General features: G+C 43.7%; 1 protein-coding gene across 1 annotated transcript; it reads right to left on the bottom strand.

Moving 5' to 3' along the window:
- Nucleotides 1-6,740: 6,740 nt before the first annotated feature.
- On the bottom strand, nt 6,741-16,642 carry LOC311069960 (glutathione S-transferase 3-like). Its single transcript, XM_084093582.1, has 6 exons — nt 16,201-16,642; nt 15,916-15,967; nt 15,701-15,833; nt 8,499-8,640; nt 8,286-8,411; nt 6,741-7,041 (listed from the first exon to the last, which is right to left on the bottom strand). The coding sequence occupies exons 1-6, from the start codon at nt 16,285-16,287 to the stop codon at nt 6,910-6,912; spliced, it is 672 nt and encodes a 223-aa protein (XP_083949708.1). The 5' UTR covers nt 16,288-16,642; the 3' UTR covers nt 6,741-6,909.
- Between the last annotated feature and the right edge of the window lie 3,208 nt (nt 16,643-19,850).

Raw genomic sequence — 19,850 nt, 5'->3', positions numbered from 1 at the left:
TGTTTTTTACAGGAAAACTTATGATCATTACTGCCATTAAAATCATACAATTTATTATATAAATCGGACTGTGCATGCTTGTCACTACAATTCTCCAAAAGACCAAATAATAAATGTTTCCAAAACAACACAAATTGGCCATTATTGTTCTTTATTGTTATTTGTGATGAAATAAGTTTCCACACAATATTGTCTGTCAAACGATTCCAATATGAGTAAAATATAAGGCAAAGACAGTGTTTCTTTGAAATTGGGGAAAAACAAATATTACCTACATAAGAACTTGCTATAGTAGAAACTATATATATATATATATATATATATATATATATATATATATATATATATATATATATATATATATATATATAAAATTATTTTTTATTATTCATTTAAGAAACAGATGCAAATACTATACAAACGCATTCGGGAGAACATAAGAGTAAAAACAAGAACAACAACAACATTTATATGCCAAGTCAGATAATCACTTACATACAAATGAAGAGGACAAATAAAAGACAATTTTTATACATTTTTATAGGGAAACAATACTAACAAGAGATAGATAATCAGAACGAGAAAAAAACAAAAACAAAAACAACAAAAAAACAATATATGACAGAAAGCTGGTTAAACCTGAACACCTTAAAAAAAAAAAAAATCGTTCATATTATTTCAGGAATCTATACATTTTTTTATTGCTAGTTAGGAATATAGTTAGGTTATATAGTTAGGCTAGTTAGGAATATATAGTTATTTAGAAACTAAAGGCTTGTTTGAGATGCGCCTTGTCACAGTGTCTGGTTTGTGTTCCCTGGGTAACCACTAGAGGTCCTCTTCCCCCACGGTATCATTCACATTAGGAACTGCATTCCCCACAATCCTTGTCTGCACTCATCACTGTTCATTGCACCCAGCTGTTCCCCATCATGATTGTTAGTTTCTGTGTGTATAAATACCCTGCCTGTTTAGTGTTTGTTACGGAGTCCTTGTTTATTGTCACGCCACTTCTGAGGTCTGTTTTCTCGCTTGTTCTTGTTTTGGTTCTTGTGTTTGGATTGATTATTTGGATTTTGACCCCTGCCTGGATGACTATGATTTTGGATTACCCTAAATAAAAGACATACTGCTTTTGGATCTACTTTCCCTGTTTCCTGTGTGTGTATTAGGGGTGCGCCAAAATATCGATATGGCGATATCTCGCGATATTTTCTCCCGCGATCGATTCTCGATGCGCTCATGCCAAGTATCGATCTTAAAAGCCGTTAGGGCGGGCGTACACGGTGCGAGTTCGGGCACTGTATGGTTGCTGCCACTGAGGTATAGCCCCATCGACGTGGTTGTGTATGATTTGGCAATAGGGGACAGCTGGTGAAAAAACATGTTTAAAAATTATCGGGAGGTCAGGAGGTGCTTGTAACGTGCTCGGCTCGGCTTGTAATTCCTCTCACGCTACGAGCCGCGACCATGCGAGCATCACCGATTCCACTCAATTTCTCCCGAGTGAAAAAAATAATCTGCAGCAAAACAAAAATAGTGTCTGTGACTGTTTTGTTGCAACTGATAAGACACAAGTTGTTTTTGTTATTGTGTTTCATCCAAAAAAATAAATGGAGATTCATTTTCCTAATTAAAAAAAAAATCTTTTTATTTCTTAAAACATGATATATTGTGAGTTATTACTGATAATATATCGATTATCGCAGTATCGCCATATCGTGATATTATCGGTATCGTGAACAATGTATCGCGTATCGTATCGTATCGTGAAGTACCCAGTGATTCCCAGCCCTAGTGTGTATCGTGACAGAAGGACTCCGTCAAAACAAGATCCAGCGGTATGTTTTTTAATGTCTCTTCCCCAGCCACCGAGCGGGAGAGAAGACAATTTTTTGAGGGGACCCGGTTGGTCAGATTTTGTGGGTCCCGTGGAGGCCGCAGTGGAGGAGGTGGTCAAGAGGAATCCTGACACCATTCTCCACTCTGGCCCCTCTTCGACCCTGGGCTGGTGATGTCCAGCCCAGAGCTCCATCCGCCGCGGTTTCCGTCCAGCCCAGAGCCTGCACATCGCCATCAGAAATGGTGGAGGAGGAGGAAGACCTCCAGCCTCCCCAAAGACCCAGAGGTCGTCCCCGAACAGCCCGCTGTCGTCCCGGAGTCCGTCCCGGAGCAGCCCGCTGTCATCCAGGAGGTCGTCCTCGAGCAGCTCACCCTGCCGGCCCCGCCCAAGTTGCTCGCCGTGCCGGCGCCACCCCAGCGACCTGGCACGTCTGCCGATCCAGAGACTGTTCGCGTCACGTCTGTCGATCCAGAGACTGTTCACGTCACGTCTGCCGATCCAGAGACTTTTCACATCACGTCTGCCGATCCAGAGATTGTTCGCATCACGTCTGCCGATCCAGAGACTGTTCGCGTCACGTCTGCCGATCGAGAGACTGTTCGCGTCACGTCTGCCGATCCAGAGACTGTTCGCGTCACGTCTGCCGATCCAGAGACTGTTCGCGTCACGTCTGCCGATCCAGAGACTGTTCACGTCACGTCTGCCGAGCCTGTGTCTCCGGACAAGATGGCCGCCGCCGAGCCTGTGTCTCTGGACAAGATGGCCGCCGCCGAGCCGGTGTCTCTTCCTGAGCCGGTGTCCGTTCCAGTTCCTAAGCCGGTGTCCGCTCCTGTTCCTGAGCCATGACCTCCTGAAGGGTCGTCTCCTCCCTGGCCTCCTGAAGGGTCGTCTCTGCCCTGGCCACCCGAGGGAAGGTCTCCGCCGTGGCCGCCCGAAGGATCGTCTCTGCCATGGCCGCCCGAGGGAAAGTCTCCGCCCTGGCCACCCGATGGACTGTCTGCTTCTCCCTGGCCGCTGGCTAAGCCATCACCCCCTGTTCCTGTTCCCCTCCATGGACCTGGCCCCCCATCCCTCCCCCTGATCCTCCACCGTTCCACCTTCCTCCTGGACTCTTGTTTTGTTTTATAGTTATGTCTTGGAGCGTCTGGTAGCCGCTCCGTAGAGGGGGGGGTTATGTCACAGTGTCTGGTTTGTGTTCCCTGGGTAACCACTAGAGGTCCTCTTCCCCCACGGTATCATTCACATTAGGAACTGCATTCCCCACAATCCTTGTCTGCACTCATCACTGTTCATTGCACCCAGCTGTTCCCCATCATGATTGTTAGTTTCTGTGTGTATAAATACCCTGCCTGTTTAGTGTTTGTTACGGAGTCCTTGTTTATTGTCACGCCACTTCTGAGGTCTGTTTTCTCGCTTGTTCTTGTTTTGGTTCTTGTGTTTGGATTGATTATTTGGATTTTGACCCCTGCCTGGATGACTACGATTTTGGATTACCCTAAATAAAAGACATACTGCTTTTGGATCTACTTTCCCTGTTTCCTGTGTGTGTATCGTGACACGCCTTGCCTCGCCTGAAATGTATGTGAGTAGGCGGCTGCAGTGAGAGGAGGAGTGAAAAAAGCGCAGGCAAGCCGGACAGTTCTCTCTTCTCGCAGTGGATCTGACACCTGCGAGATCAAAGATGGATATCGCGGGATTCACGCTTGTGCACATTGTTGCTAATAAACTGGATGTAATTCAAGTTCTGTTGCTTTTATATGAAAACAAATAAAATGAACAAGACACCCAAAGTAGCCTACTTGTTATTTAATTCCATTCCAAATACATGTTTATCAATATTTTTTTCTTTAATACAGACATATGTGTTTTTATTTATTTTATTTTTTTATAAAAATTAAATTGCATAACCCAAAGAGATCGCACTGTCAGATAGTTTGGGAATATTCACACATAACATATACTCATGAAACATGATAGAGTTTTAAAATCAAACATTTTAAAAGAGAACAATACATCACAGTTGTTTAACCCAATGAGCATTAAGCTGTGTCATCAGCAAGTCGCTTCCCATTGTGCTTTTGATCAGCGCAGTCAGTGGAGAGCAACTGCGCTCGACTGCAGAATCCGACATCCGCCTTGCGCTCGCGAGAGATTTTTGACATACGTCAGCATGACATCAGAGCAAGGCGGACCGCACTCGGACACATTTCTAACCGGCATGCATCTCGCGCTGATCACCGGTGATCGGTTCTGCGAAGATTTTGCTCATCTCAAACAAGCCTTAAATCTTTGTCCACCTATCTGCTTAGTAATCGTGACGTAAACATTACGTATGCCAATAGCAGCGCTTAGTAATCGTGACGTAATCATGAAGTACGCGGCTGCATAGCAGCGAAGCATTGTGGGAAATATTGACTGTTTTAAATTTAAAATACTATAATTAACGAATAAACGTAGAATTTGTGTTCTTATCGTGTTTAACACATCTATATTTCATCGCGCGAGTATATCCGACGTGAAAAATAGCAGCTAGGGATTCCAGTCGCCGTCGAAGAGAAACATGGGTCATGTCTGCCCTATATATACCCAGCGCGTGTACTCATATAGTCTGATGCGAGGGCGATCTGGCTGCGACATCTGTAGTCTAGATGGAAATAGGGGTCCACGCGCATCCCCCGGCTTTTTTATGCCACCTGATTTTTTTTTTATCCTTAAAGTGTCTATTTTCAGAATCTGCCGGGTACCAAGCTGAAATAATGTCCCAAAGGCTTAATTTTTAACCCTTTACTGTACCCGACCGGAACCCGAAAAATCAAAAAATTATATAGAAAGTGGCATAACATACCGTCACCCCATTGATCGCTAGGGTTGATTCATGTGGTAGCGATGAGACCTGCATCCTCTTTGCTTGAACCAACCCGTAACACAAGGGAAGAGGAGTGCACACACCCAGATGGGTTTAAGGATAAATTTTTTTTTTAAAAGTCCACGGTTAAATATACGGCTGGGCCTATTTTTCTGCCAGAGGACCGGGACATCTTGTTCAGACACATGGAATCATGGATTCTATCATATACCAACAGATACAAAAAATCAAGAACTGACTGCCTCTGCTAGAAATCTTATAATGGGCCGTGGTTGGATCTTCCATCAAGACACTGATCCAAAACAAACATCAAAATTGTAAACTCGCACTTGATCGGCCTAAAGTCCGGCATCCGACCAGCGCGGAAGGTCTCTATGTGTTACTGTCTTTTCTCGTGGCAAAGTATTTTTGATTAAATGCAATACATTTTCTCATATGTATTTTCTCGTGATTTCATCTGACTCCATAAATGAAAAGGTTTTAATGATATCCGTGCATCATTAAATGTGAGCGAATGTTTGATTATTCCCAATGTCAAAGTCAGTTAGAATAACCAAATGTAACAATTTATTATGTCAGGTAAATGTATCATGCCAATTTCATAATCAGTTCAGGGATAATCAATACAATAACAACGAATGCTCTAGAACAGGGATAGGCAACTCCGGTCCTGGAGGGCCACTGTCCTGCAGAGTTTAGCTCCAACCCTAATTAAACACACCTGAACAAGGCAATCAATGTTTTCAGGATTACTAGATAGATACAGGCAGGTGAGTTTTTATCAGGGCTGAAGCTAAACTCTGCAGGACAGTGGCCCTCCAGGACCGGAGTTGCCTATCCCTTCTCTAGAATAAAGAGAAAAGATGCGAACCTAACATTAAAATACATGATGCTAAGAGTTTTGGTCACTCTTAGCATCATGGGCCAACTTGAGTTACAAAAAGGCCAAGAGCCCTTTGCTGCATTTCATTATATAGACAGAACCTCTTTCACATGGAAACATCTGCTAACAATGGTAATTTGCATTCGGAGTTGACACCTTTTGGGGGTAGAAGACCATTTGTCTTTAGACCACCTTCCTTTGTGTGCCAGTTATCTCTAAACTCTTAAAAACCTTATTACCTTTTGTTTGACTTATTTGGAAATGAGACATTTGTACCAGTCGCACTGAGACATTTCAAATGATACCAAACATGTATAATACTCGGTGATAATCATTTACATTAAACTATATTCTTGGGTGAATTCAGGTGATCTTAGCATGAGGGAGAGAAGGTGAAGGATGAGGGAATGAGATGTAGATTAGGATGGTCCGGAGGTGAGACTTTCATCTCGATAGTGCACAAGGGGGAGTTCAAATGTTAATTTCCAGCAAGGTCCTTTGTCTACTCGAGGAGTGGTCATTCCTCAACCAGTTCTTCCAGTTTTTCCAGTCTTACAAAATCAACACAAAAATGGGTCACTGAGCACAAAATGAAGGTTCTGCCATGGCCATCCCAGTCCCCTGACCTGAACCCATATAACTGAAGAGAAGAAGCACTAACATGGACTTGGGAATTTGAAGGATCTGGAGAGATTGTGTAGGAGGAATGATCTCTGATCTCTTGCCAGGTGTTCTCCAAACTCATCAGGCATTATAGGAGAAGACTCAGAGTATTGAATAAAAAGGGAACCATTCATTGTAGGCAAAGTGTCTTGGAGAAAAACATTTATTTCATAAAGATTTTTCCACCCATTTTCGATTATTTTACTTCAATGAAAGGTTAGATTTTTGTGATTTAAAAAAATAAAAGATCAAAAGGATTAACCATGCAGATTTATTTTCACAGGCTTCTTTGTTCATATTTACCAAGGGTGCCAATAATTCTGACCATGATTGTACTTGTTAAATCACAAGTGCAGATGTGACATGATGATGATCTGTCTGAGAGTTTATTCTAATGGTCTTTGTTCTTATTTCAGCCTCCTGATGGTTTTCTGAATTTTGATCTTGAAGCTCATGAACAGACACACACACTTCCTGACAACATGTACTGAACAGCTGCAATGTTTATTTCACAATACTATCACTTTATCCAAACTGTATCTTGTATATTCCAAATGAATCTGTCCCATTTTAGCGTCTCAGTTTTAATAAAAAGGCTTGTGAATTAGTTAGTGATTACCATCATGTAAATGTTTTGAAGAATTGTTTGGTCTTCTACTTAAAGACGTGGCTCAACACCTCCTTTGCGATTTTCATCAACGCCTCATCAGGCGGAGGCTTTCTTGCACTGCCAGGCTGCAGGAATTTGCTGATTCTTGGCAAGGCCTTCATTTTTTCCTGAAATGCCTGTGAAACAAATGTAAATTTATATAAAATTCATAATCATAATGCTAAAAAAGGGGGAAAAAAATGATTAGGCCGACCACAGGAATTATCAGTTTGATTCAGAAATGAGAGAACTGGTCAGTCAACTAACTGCTTCACTAAACTGGAACAGATTACTCTCTCACTCACAACTGTATATTCAACAATCAGTCTTTAACTACTATGTACAAACCTTTTAATGAATCATTTGCACTTTGACACCTAATATAAAGTTTAGGGGTGTAACGGTACATGTATGGGTACCGAACCTTCAGGAAACAACAGGAAAAAGAGCAGGAGAAGAAGAGACAATCTATGAACCAACACAACACAAGAGTTCAGATGGCACGCTAGAGCTTGCTAGTAGCCTATACGCTGAGTTTAGATTCATTTTTGTGACGCAATCCACAATTTTCACGGAAAGAAAACCGGGACGGCAGAAAGCGCATCCTGTTTGTTTTCTTTATTTTACAAAAGCACAATGTTTTTTGTTTTATGTGAGTATTCAAAAATAAAAAAGACTCTTTACAGTTTTGATGTCTTACTCTTATCTGACCATAATGTATTCCATTAGTAGTTCCAGAGTATTTTAAGTTGTTTTTGCTGTTATAATGAGTCAAAATCATTTGGCATTGTGCCGATTAGTGTCGTAAAAGTCCAGTGATGAAATATGCGTGTCCATTGAACAAGTGTTTTTATGCATGTTTGGCCTGAGTCTTTGTTGCATTTACATTTGACCAGCAGGCTTAATTTTTTTAACGCTTTGAAACAGTGAATCAATTTGCAAAGCCATTGGTTCAATTGATCAAAGCTTCATTCCTCCCATCACTAAGGACAACAGGCAGAAGATCAAAACCAAGACACGGGAAACAAGGATACATCGGGTCAGAAACAGACACATACAAAACTTCGCAAATAATGACTGTTTAGTGCTTAATATATTACAGGAGGCTATGCTGTAAGAACTAGGGGACTAAATGCCGCTAGGTAGATTTGCATTACTGTCTGTTCAAATTAAATGAAAAGAAACCTAGTATTGGGGATTTGTTGCTTTTTCCTGTTGAACTCGTATCGAACAGCGACCCCAAACCCGAGGTCCGTACCGAACCATGACTTCTGTGTACCGTTACACCCCTAATAAAGTGTGACCAGAAATGGTTTTGTTAAGTAAGTTAAGTCCAATTTTGGGGTTGATGGTCTGTGTGGGAAAGCGTGGAACAGATCACCTGGATTTTGGGAAAGGTTGACAGTATTGTAGGGAATAACTCCTGCAGCATCAGAGAGGCTTCCAGAAGATGAACGTCAGCGCGGCTCAACTGGTTTCCCACCAGGAAATTAGAGTTTGCAAGACCCTAAAAAAGTCATATCAAAAACAGCATGATTTTGTGGATAATAAATGCTTGAAAATGGGAGGAATGAATAGTCAGAGCTATCAGTACCTTTTCAAACACAGGAAGGTAGCGCTCTTTTGCCTTTTGCTCTATATTACTGAGACTTTTCTGCTTGTTTTCAGGTGGTGTGAGAAAAGACATTGAGATAAGATCCATTAGATCGATGGTGCCCTCTGAATACATGTCAATCCTTCAAGACAAAAATACAGTGATAATTGTTTAGGTGTGGTGGAAAAACAAGGGTCATTTTTACCAAAACTATGTATTTTTTTTTTCATTTATACATTTTTTTAGTGTTCCTCAGAGGGGTTAAAGACCCCAGGACTTTTATCGCACTTGAACTACGAATACACACAAACACATTTTTTATGGAGTTTTGTGGTTGAAATTAAAAAAGTAACAAATCCTTCCCTGGCGGGTAAATTTGACCTTAGGAATGAATGGAATGCGAGGAATGCTTCAGTACACATAGAAAAACCTAAAAATGCTCAAAATTCTAACTGAAAATGCTAAAACTTTACCAAAAAATATTTTATAATGTCTACATGTGTATTTGAATGCATACTGAAGGAAACTGACTTTAGGACCCAGCGGAACGTCTCGGTTACGTATGTAACCCTCATTACGTCAGAGAATGACGAAATGGGGGTTTCACTTAGAAGCTCATCACCTTTGAGTTCTAGAAAACGAGCCAATGGCAATGGAAATGCCATGGGTCTGCGGGATTTGCATAGCGTAACTCCGCCCGACCACGTGGATATAAAAGGAGGACGCCGACAATCTCGCATCATGTTTTCCTGAACATGAACTGAACTCCAGGCCATTCCAGCGGTACAGCGGTTGTGGCAGAGGGACGTAAGAGGGTTACATATGTAACCGAGACGTTCCCTTGAAATGGGGGTCCCAATTCAATCACGCCACAGCGGCTGTCTTCCAGTGCCCTGCGCTAGACTGAGCTCCTGTCTTGACACTAGCACGGACGAAGGGCAAGGCTTAACACAAGAACACTAAGGTACACTGGGTGGCATATCGCAGGTGGAATATGTAGCACAGCGCCTACCCGAAGGGAGTACTTAGAATACACATATGACCCGGGATGCATATGGAAAACTCAGAGGCATCCAGCCCGCAGGGTGGAATATTTCAACCTCGAGATGGCAAGAGGGTTCTTGCCGAGGGAAAACACATGCTCGGAGGAACCTTACCGTGGAAATAAACATGTGGGGGTCGCCCAACAGGGGAACCATGCACATGGAGCACCTAGCCAATCAAGAGAGATGACCCAACCGGGCATGCACTCTGGTGACGGCATCAACAGTGCAGAAGGAACTGAGTGAATAGTGCATGTATCCAGTCCCTGGAGTGGAATGGTGCAGCAAGCGATGACACCGAGCAGGTCCTGCTTACCGGCTAGTGGAAGCGAGTACATGAGAGGACACTGGCTCTACGCGGAGATTATAGAATCTTTCCAAAGTGTTGGGTGTCGCTCAGCCTGCAGCTCTACAGATGTCTGTGAGTGAGGCCCCATGCGCTAAAGCCCAGGAGGAAGCTGCACTATGGGTGAGCCTTCTCCCCAAGGGGGCATGGTTGGCCTTGCAATTGGTAAGCCAAGACAATGGCGTCCACTATCTAGTGAGACAACCTTTGTTTGGAGAGAGCCTTTCCCTTCAGCTTCCCACCATAACAGAAAAAGAACTGGTCTGAGGTCCTGAAACACTGCGTTCTGTCTACGTAAGCACGGAGGGCGCGTACTGGACAGAGCAGTGACAAGGCTGGATCTGCCTCCTCCAAGGGCAGCGCTTGCAGGTTCATCACCTGATCCCTGAAAGGAGTGGTGGGAAACTTGGGCACGTATCCAGGCCGTATCCATGCTACCCATGCCGAATAAAACAAGCGGCAATGGGAAGATTCTAGGGAGGCAAACAGATCTACCTGTGCATCGCCGAACTGTTCCCAAATCAGCTGAACCATCTGGGGATGGAGTCTCTATTTCCCAGGAAGTGGCTGAAACTGTGAGAGCTCGTCGGCTGCACGGTTCAGCTCTCCCGGGATGTGAATGGCCTGAAGCAACCTCAGATGCTTCTGACTCCATAGGAGGAGATGGCAGGCGAGTTGCGACATACGGCGGTAATGTAGACCACCTTGTTGGTTGATGTACGCTACTATGGAAGTGGTGTCAGAACGGACTAGTATGTATTGGTTCTTGAGAAACACCTGGAAGCGGTGCAGAGCCAAGCGTACTGCCAGCAACTCGAGGCAATTGACATGCCAAAGGCGCTGGGGTCCTGTCCAGGAGCCCGCGGCAGCATGTCCATTGCACATGGCACCCCAGCCCGTGGTGGAGGCATCTGTTGAGACAACAACATGCCTGGAAACTCGTTCTAAGAGAACTCTGGCCCGTAGAAAGGTTCATCCACGGGGTGAAGGTCTGACGGCAGACCAGTAACTGGTACTCGGAGTGTGCCATGTTGTCATGCCCATCTCGGGACTCGATCGCGAAGCCAGTGGTGTGGCTGCCGCTGTGGATGCCATATGCCCCAGGAGCCTCTGAAATAACTTAAGTGGAACCACATTCTTGCCATCATTTTGACTCAGACAATTCAGCAGTGACTAGGCGCGCTCACTCGTACGCTGCGCGCACATGGCGACCGAGTTGATTTCCATACCGAGAAAAGAGATCCTCTGCACGGGGGAGAGTTTGCTCTTTTCCCAGTTGACCCGAAGGCCCAAATGGGCATGGTCCCTGTCCAAATCCCTGTGTTCGCAAACCTGGTCTCGAGAGTGAGCTAGGATCAAGGAAAGGCAAGGCAAGGCAACGCAAGGCAAGTTTACTTATATAGCACATTTCATACACAATGGCAATTCAAAGTGCTTTACATAGAAGAAATTAAAATAATAAAAAGAAATAAGAATAATTAAAATGGATCAGCCAGTCGTCGAGATAGTTCAGGATGCGAACCCCGTGTTCCCGGAGTGGCACAAGGGCTGCCTCGACGACTTTCGTGAAGACGCGAGGAAACAGGGCTAGCCCGAATGGGAGAACCGTGTACTGGTATGCCTGCGCCTCGAAAGCAAACCGCAGAAACGGTCTGTGTCGAGGAAGAATGGAGACATGGAAGTACGCGTCCTTTAGGTCGATCACTGCAAACCAATCCAGAGGACGAACACATTCGAAAATGCGTTTGGCTGTCAACATCTTGAATGGAAGCTTGTGAAGGGTTCGGTTCAAGCCGCGCAGGTCCAGGATCGGTCGTAACCCACCGTTTTCTTGGGTACAATGAAGTAGGGGCTGTAGAACGGACTTCATTTCGGCTGGAGGGACGATCTCGATCGCACCCTTCTCCAGTAGGGTAGCGACCTCCGCATGCATGACAGGGGCGTTGCCACCCACCATGGTATAGCGAACTCCCCGGAAGAAGGGAGGAGACTGTGCGAACTGAAACGCATAGCCGAGCTTGATGGTTCTCGCGATCCAGCGGGACAGATTGGGAAGCTCTAGCCAGGCTCCCAAAAACTGAACCAGCGGGGTCATGCAAACCCCAGACAATGGGGCAGCAAGGCGGAATGACCGGCCCAGACGTGTGAGACAGAGCGTCCTGGAGTGGGGGCACGGTCAAATGCCGCATCCTTGCAGAGGAGACCAGGAAAGAACCAGCGAGGGTCTGCTCTGACAGGGGTCTGGCGACAGAGGGGGACGAGAGTGGTGAGGCGGAGCGTCAAACACTGCCATCCGCGGCCTCTGGGGGCTCAGAGATGAGTGCTGCCGGCCGTGAAACCAGCAGCGGGGAATGGAGAACAAAAGATTCTACCCCGGCCCTCCACTGGGGGAAGGAGTGGCCCTGCTACCATCTCCTGGAAAGAACTGTAGCCCATCTCTGAGCAGTCCGCATCAGGAGCGCCACTTCGCCTGGTGTTTCGCCTGGGTGAAGGCTGCTGCTGGGGCCAGATGGGAGGGGCGGGAGCCGCAGGAGGGCGCCATCGGCGGCAAGCAGTCTGAGGCGTCTGAGCCGGCACCTGGGTGGAGGCAGCAGCTGGCCGCAGGGGTAGAACATGTTTGATAGCCTCACTGTGCGTTCACACCAAACGCAAATAGCGTGTCAAATTCGCGTCTACCGCATCTAGTTGGATGCTTGAACATTTTGAATGCATTTGCGCGTCTGAGGCGAAATCCGCTTCTTGTGGGCGGGGCAAGTGCTAGGCGGTTGTCTGTTTGCAAAATGGCTGATGTTGATCGAGCATTCCTCGAGAGAGTTACCGCTCTGTATTTGTTTTGGAAAGCAGAACAGCGGCATGGGGTCATCGATCCCGTACTTGGGTCCACCGAGACTCTCCGGAGATGAACCCAGTTTGGTGAGTTTCGCCATTTGCTCCAGGAGCTGCGCCTGGCCGCTATCAGCAGTGCTTCCGCCTGTCCCGCGCCCAGTCTGATGACCTGTTGTCCCGCATCGGAGCGAGGATCACCCTCGCCCTCACCCACCCAGTTCACCACGTGACAGCAGCAAGCAGGCTCCTGATTGGTTAACGCTGCGTGAACTGATGTCAAAGTTCAGATTTTTTAACTCGGGCGTCAGACGTGAATTAGCGTCAAAAGCGTGAATGCACAAAAAGCACCAAATAAAATAATTTGCGCGTAACGCATTCGCGTCTGCCGCGGCGCAAATGAGGCGTTTAGTGCGGCGCGGCAGACGCGAATGCGTTATGCGCGAATTATTTTATTTGGTGCTTTTTGTGCATTCACGCTTTTGACGCTAATTCAAGTCTGACGCCCGAGGTGAAAAATCACCTCCAGACGTGTGTAAACGCGTCTTTGCATTGACTTAACATTGAAATCACTCGCGCCAGACGCTCTATTCGCGTTTGGTGTGAACGCACCATCAGACTGCTTTTGGGCGGTCGAGAACTGTTAGGCGGAGTCCTCGACCGCGCTGCCGAAGAGGCCAGCCTGGGATATGGGAGAATCGAGGAACCGGGTCCGCTCGGACTCTCGCATATCGGCCAGGTTGAGCCAGAGGTGTCTTTCCTGGACCAAAGCAGTGGACATCACCTGACCCAGGGAGCGTGCTGTCACCTTCGTCGCCTGGAGAGCGAGGTCTGTGGTGGCACGCAGCTCTTGCATGAGCCCTGGGTCAGCCCTACCCTCGTGCATATCCCTGACTATCCGGGCCTGGTAGACCTGCAGGATGGCCATGGCATGCAGCGAGGCGGCGGCTAGCCCCGCAGGGTAGACGAAAATCTACAGGCTTTGGAGGGGATCTTAGGATCACCACGCCAGGTTGAAACGCTCTGAGGGCACAGCTGCATCGGAACAGAGTGCTCCTCCGGGGGGACCCCACTGTACCCTTTAGCCGCGGCTCCTTCAAGGGAAGAGAAGGCTGAGGAGGCCGCCGAGCGATCACGGGCAGACAATGGTGACTTCCAGGACCTCGTGACCTCCTCATGCACCTCCGGGAAGAAAGGTATTGGGGCGGGCGCTGACGGGCGTCAGCACTCGCTGCCCCCAAAAACAAATCATCCAGCCGTGAGTGCTTGGGACAGGGTGGAGGATTCCATTCCAGCCCGATGCTTGCAGCTGCCCGGGAGAGCATGGCTGTCAATTCTGGATCGGACTTGGGCAGTGCTGGCACACCTGAAGGAGGCAGCAGAGCCGAGTCTTCATTTCCAGAAGACTCCAGCCCACCTTGTGATGCGGCGATGGACATCGTCTCATCCTCTGGGGCGCCGAATGAGATGTGGGGAGCGTCTGAAGACAGACCCACAATCTCACTCTGAACACTAGCGGGTTGCGGCGCGCAAGAGGGGGGTGGCCCGAGGAAGCATCGTCGGGCTTTGTTGCACACCGTCACCCTCAGGTCACCCTGGCCACCAGCCAAAGTACTACCTCTCGCAGAGGGGATAGATTGGGGTGTGGTAGTGGGGACTCTACCTACACGGAGGTCATCGAGTCTTGACCGAAGTGTCGTGATGGTCATGTTCCTGCAATGAGAACATGAGTCATCCACAAACGCTGCCTGAGCTTGATCTAAGCCCAAACACGCAGAAGATGAAACGGACCGACAGCACCCAGAAGTGCACGGGTGAGACATCTTTAAAAAGACGTGCCACATGCAAGCTCTTTTGTGATGAGAGGAAATATACTCCGCAGAGTGTTGAAGCGCCCAGGGAGAAACACACACACTGTGATGGCAGATCACTGCACAGATCAGCAGCAGGCATTGTGATTTCGCTGGAACGTGCCGTTACACCAACTACGAGTGGCTCGTTACAAAGAACTCAGAACAGGCTTGCAGGGAGTGAAGAGATACTCTTGGCTCCAAAGCAAAAACATGATGCGAGATTGCCGGTGTCCTCCTTTTATACCCACGCGGTCTGGCAGAGTTATGCTATGCAAATTCCGAAGACCCATGGCATTTCCATTGGCTCGTTTTCTAGAACCCGAAGGTGATAGGTTTCTAAGTGAAACCCCCATTTCGTCATTCACTGACATAACTCGTAGTGACTAAATGAAAGGGAACAGCTCATTTGCTTCATATAGAGCTTTAAGGCCATCTAGTGGCAAGAGTCATGAAGTATCATGTTATATATATTTTTTTTTTTTCCGGCAAAGACACCCAATGTAAGATATTTTGAGCTGAATTAAAAGGGTTAAACACAATTTATACTTCTGCGTCGAACTCACGCCATAGCTGCGTCGTAGGCTGTGTGTACCCTTCGGCGTAGCCTGACGTGCACCTCTCCAAAAATGTAACAAAGCGTCAATTCTACGCGGACGCAAGCATTGTGATTGGTCTGCTAGAACCCCTCCCTCGGGTTTCACACGCTCCCTCTGCATGTGTAATTGCGAGTCAACGCGGACAACGACACAGACGTATAAATCAGCCTTTATGCATGAAATTGTGAGTTATTTTGAATTTAAGTTGAAAAAATGTGAGGAATGTGCTTAAATTATAATTTATGTATTATTTACTGATGAAATCTAGTGATTTAAAAATAAATAAAATAAAAAATAATAAAAAATCTCCCAAAAAATTGCATTAAAAATTTAAAAAATATTATCAAAATGAAATAAAATAAGCTTTCTGGACAAATAATAAAATAAAATAAGTATAATTTTATGGCTTCGGGTCATTTTGACCCGTGAGGGAAAGATATGTTATAAAGTGCGAGGGAAGGGTGAGGGTTAAATTAACTGATTACTGGAATCTAGTTTCACAACAATTACGGAACAATTTGCATTAAAAGTCGATATTTACAAAGCCCGTTCTTTAAGGTCTTTTCCGTAGAGGTTGTATTTTCCAGCGATGTAATTCAGGATAGCCCTTGACTGCACAAGCTGCATCCCATCTATTTCAACCAAAGGCACCTGCTGAAACATCAGGGCTCCATCTACAATAAACATAGGAATCACATTAATATACAGGTTAATAAAACAACAGGAGATGACTGATGAGAAATTTACTAAACTTACCATTCACCAGTTTTAAATATTGCTCCCTCTTGGTCAAAAACACCTCCTCAAACTGTGAACACAAGAACAAAATAAAGCCCAGGCAAAAAACGCATTGATCACGAGATCACGTTACAATGCACACATTCAATTTCTAAAGCAGCTGTTTTGTGATTGTCATATGCAAATAAACTACATTTATTGCACAGCATTCGGAAAAGGTTATATGTAAAGTGTCAATCGCGCTTCACTTTTTGCAACTGCATTTTTTGCATAGACATGGAAAAGTTTTCCAGAGCAACAAACCTCGACTCCAGCTGTGGCCAAAAGCCATCGGATCGACTCCATTTTCCCTCTTCCATTGAAGTAATGCAACACAACTTTCTCAGACATTTTCTCAACTAAAATAAAGCTACTCTTCAGTCCAGAACGCGTGGCTGCTGTGTGTGCAGTTCACTGTACAGGCTGCTATATGTGGACTGTTCAGTGTTGTGTAATTCGTGGGTGGTGCTGCATCGGGACAAAGTGCTCATGAGTTTGCAAACTTACAAAGACGCACGTCTACGAATTGTGAATACATAAACCCTTAACCGAGTAGATAAATCTTTTCAGACAAGCGTGTGCTTATCGAATGAATGAAAATAAAGTAAAGCTCGAGAGAGAGAGAGAGAGAGAGAGAGAGAGAGAGAGAGAGAGAGAGAGAGAGAGAGAAGCTACGTCATGCTATTAATGACATGAGAGAGCAGGGGCGAAAGTACCATTTTTCAGAAAAACATCTTTTTAAAATATATTGTTTTAGACAGAGATATATTTTTGCTGTGGTCAATAACTCACAAGTATGGTCTATCAATACCAGGTGTTATTTTGTACAAATGTCGACTGATTTAAGTATAATCTAACTTTGAACATAAGTTGCACATTGTTACTTTCGACCCCATCAGTTGGGACGAAAGTAACACAACAATACAAGCTAGATTTTTTTGTGTTACTCTTGTTTTCATCAAATATACCTGACTATGACTTTGTTAATATGTAACTGCAAACATATTTTGTCCTTTATCTTTGCAAAAAAATATATTAAATTACATTTTCATTTTAAATTTCAGTTTCATCAAATGTTTCAAAAATAAGACAGTACAAACTTGATTTGATTAGAATATTTTTTTATTTGCAATGTCAATCCATTTTTATAAAACATTCAACCGTGTGAGTAATATGAATATTAAACTAAATTAGCATAAAAAATAAATAAAAAACAATCGAACAGTAGTCGTGTTTCCATCCAGATGTTTTTATGCGTAAATTCAAACTGTGCATAAAAACATCTGGATGGAAACACTGCAAATTCATTGGTGGAGGTGGAAAAGCTATGGTCTGTATGTAAGTATGTATGGCTAACCTAAATGTGAGGGATAAAATGTGAGGGTGACATACCGAAATCAGCTGTTCCTAAACGTTCCTCTAGTGAAACCTGAAACAAAAACAGCAAAGAAATGCCACCATAACTTGGATGGAAACCTTATGTAAACAGTAGGCCTACAAACAAAAAATAACATAAAAAAGGCATTAGCCTACTCATTGTCACAGTTGTGACAGATATAATGTTCTGCACCCTCAGGGCATGCTTCATGTGACCAGAGCTGGCAAAAGAGACACTGAACCCACAGTTTCCTCGGACAAGGATGAGGAATGTCTTGTGTGTAAAGAAACGTTCAGCTCATCCTGGGGAAGTGTGGGTTCAGTGTCTCTTTTGCCAGCTCTGGTCACATGAAGCATGCCGTGAGGGTGCAGTACGGAAACAACATCTTATTTTATTTAAAAAAAAGAAAAAAAAGGGTGTGCTACAAACATGAGAGTATACAAGAAAATACAACATAAATGTAACAAAGTTGCACATTAGGGCTTAATAAATTTACATAAAGATATTTACAAATAAGAACATTTACACATTTTCTAAGTTTTCTGCTTTTTGCTTCATAGAAAATCGTCAATATAAAGTTCAATTTCTTTCTTGAATGATGTAAATAAAGGGTTGTTGTTTTTTACAGGAAAACTTGTGAACAATATTTCCATTAGTGATTGTGATGATAAAATCAATATCATCTAATTTGCAAAGTAACGTTTCACGGGTAAATTCTATGTAGGCTATAACTTTGAATGATACCTCCTTAACTTTCTTTGTAATTAAATATTGGTTAGGTATAAGCCAAACCTGTTTCCACACAATATTGTCTGTCAAACAATTACAATATGAGTAAATATATAACTTAAGGCAAAGACACAGTGTTTCTTTGAAATTGGGTTAAAACAAATATTACCTACATAAGAACTATAATAGAAACTAAATATTTTTTTATAATTATTTTTCATTATTCATTTAAGAAACAGATGCAAATATACAAACACATTCAGGAGAACATAAGAGTAAGAACAAAAAAAAACAAAAAAAACAACAACAACAACAACATTTGTATGCCAAGTCAGATAATCACTAAATGAAGAGGACAAATAAAAGAAAAAGGATAAGGAGAAAATAAAAGATTAAGTGACGTTACCCTACATTTTTATTGGGAAACAATACTTACAAGAGATAGATAATTAATTAGAACAAAAAACAATATATGACAGAAAGCTGGTTGAACCTGAACACATTACAAATTTTTTTTAAGGAATCTATCACATTTTTTATTGCTAGTTAGGAATATAATTAGGTTATATAGTTATGCTAGTTAGGAATATATAGCTATTTAGAAACTAAATCTTCCACCTATCTGCTTAGTAATCGTGACGTAAACATTACGTACGCCAATAGCAGCGCTTAGTAATCGTGACGTAATCATGACGTACACCAATAGCGGCTGAATAGCAGCGAAGCATTGTGGGAAATACTGACTGTTTTAAATTTAAAATACTATAATTAACGAATAAACGTAGAATTTGTGTTCGTATCGTGTTTAACACATCTATATTTGACCGCGCGAGTATATGCAACGTGAAAAATCGCAGCTTGAATATGAAGTCGCCGTTGTAGAGAAACACGGGCCGTGTCTGCCGTATATATACCCAGCGCGCGCTCAGTGTATGTTGGATGTGAGGGCGATCTGGCTGCGACATCTGTCACCCCATTGATCGCTAGGGTTGATTCGGCTGATCTGGCTGGCTAGGCGGGTGTCCCCTTCCTCCCTCACCGCTCCATGTGTGTCCCTCCCGAAGCCCCGCGCTCGGTTGAAGAGGACGGGTTCCCCGGCGGACGAGCATCGGTTGGTATAGAAGTAGCTGCACTCCCCTGCTAGAACCTCCAAACAAGCTCAAGGCCCATTTGTAGGAGAAACGTAGGGAAGTCGAGCTCCAAGACTTCAAGCACATCCAAATGAGGCACTGCATGTGGCAGTCTGCCTTTCTTTTGACAAAACTACCCTAAAATACCACTTTCTTACCTTTATCAGTCAAGCTCAATAACAAACACAATATGGTAATAGCAAAGATGCCAAAGCAACATTTGTCATTTTAATGTGGCTGAACTTGTACTAAAATAACTAAAACTAAAATAAAATTAATAAAATAATAATAAAAGCTATTGAGATATATACAAACAAAAACACAACAAAATTATTAAAACTTGAACTAATAATTAAATCTGAAACTAAAACCATAATAAATTACTTGAAATAAAATAAATGAAATAAAATAAAATACATTATTTTAGCTAGATGTCAAAGCAGCATTTCTCATTTTAATTTGGTTAAACTCGATGTACTAAAATAACTAAAACTAGAATAAAATTAATAAAAGCTATAGAGGTATACAATTATTAAGAAAATGAAAAACAACAAAATTACTAAAACTTTAACTGACATTAAAATGAAAATGGAAAATATTAAAATATTTAAAATATTAATAAAAAATATAGTAGTTTTACAACAATACTAAGATAACACTGAAATAAACTGCAGTAT

This window comes from Abramis brama, assembly GCF_963993115.1.
Source record: "Abramis brama genome assembly, chromosome: 19".
In the NCBI taxonomy this organism is placed as follows: domain Eukaryota; kingdom Metazoa; phylum Chordata; class Actinopteri; order Cypriniformes; family Leuciscidae; genus Abramis; species Abramis brama.
The sequence above is the reverse complement of the archived record's forward strand: the minus strand, read 5'-3'. Positions and strand labels throughout refer to the sequence as shown.

Excerpts from the sequence above, each read along its gene's own strand:
- LOC311069960 (XM_084093582.1), bottom strand. The coding sequence starts at position 16,287 with ATGTCTGAGAAAGTTGTGTTGCATTACTTCAATGGAAGAGGGAAAATG. Across the intron at positions 8,641-15,700 it reads GACCTTAAAGAACGGGCTTT|GATTGACATGTATTCAGAGG; the intron begins GTAAATATCGAC and ends TTTGTCTTGAAG. Across the intron at positions 7,042-8,285 it reads CAACCTTTCCCAAAATCCAG|GCATTTCAGGAAAAAATGAA; the intron begins GTGATCTGTTCC and ends TTTGTTTCACAG.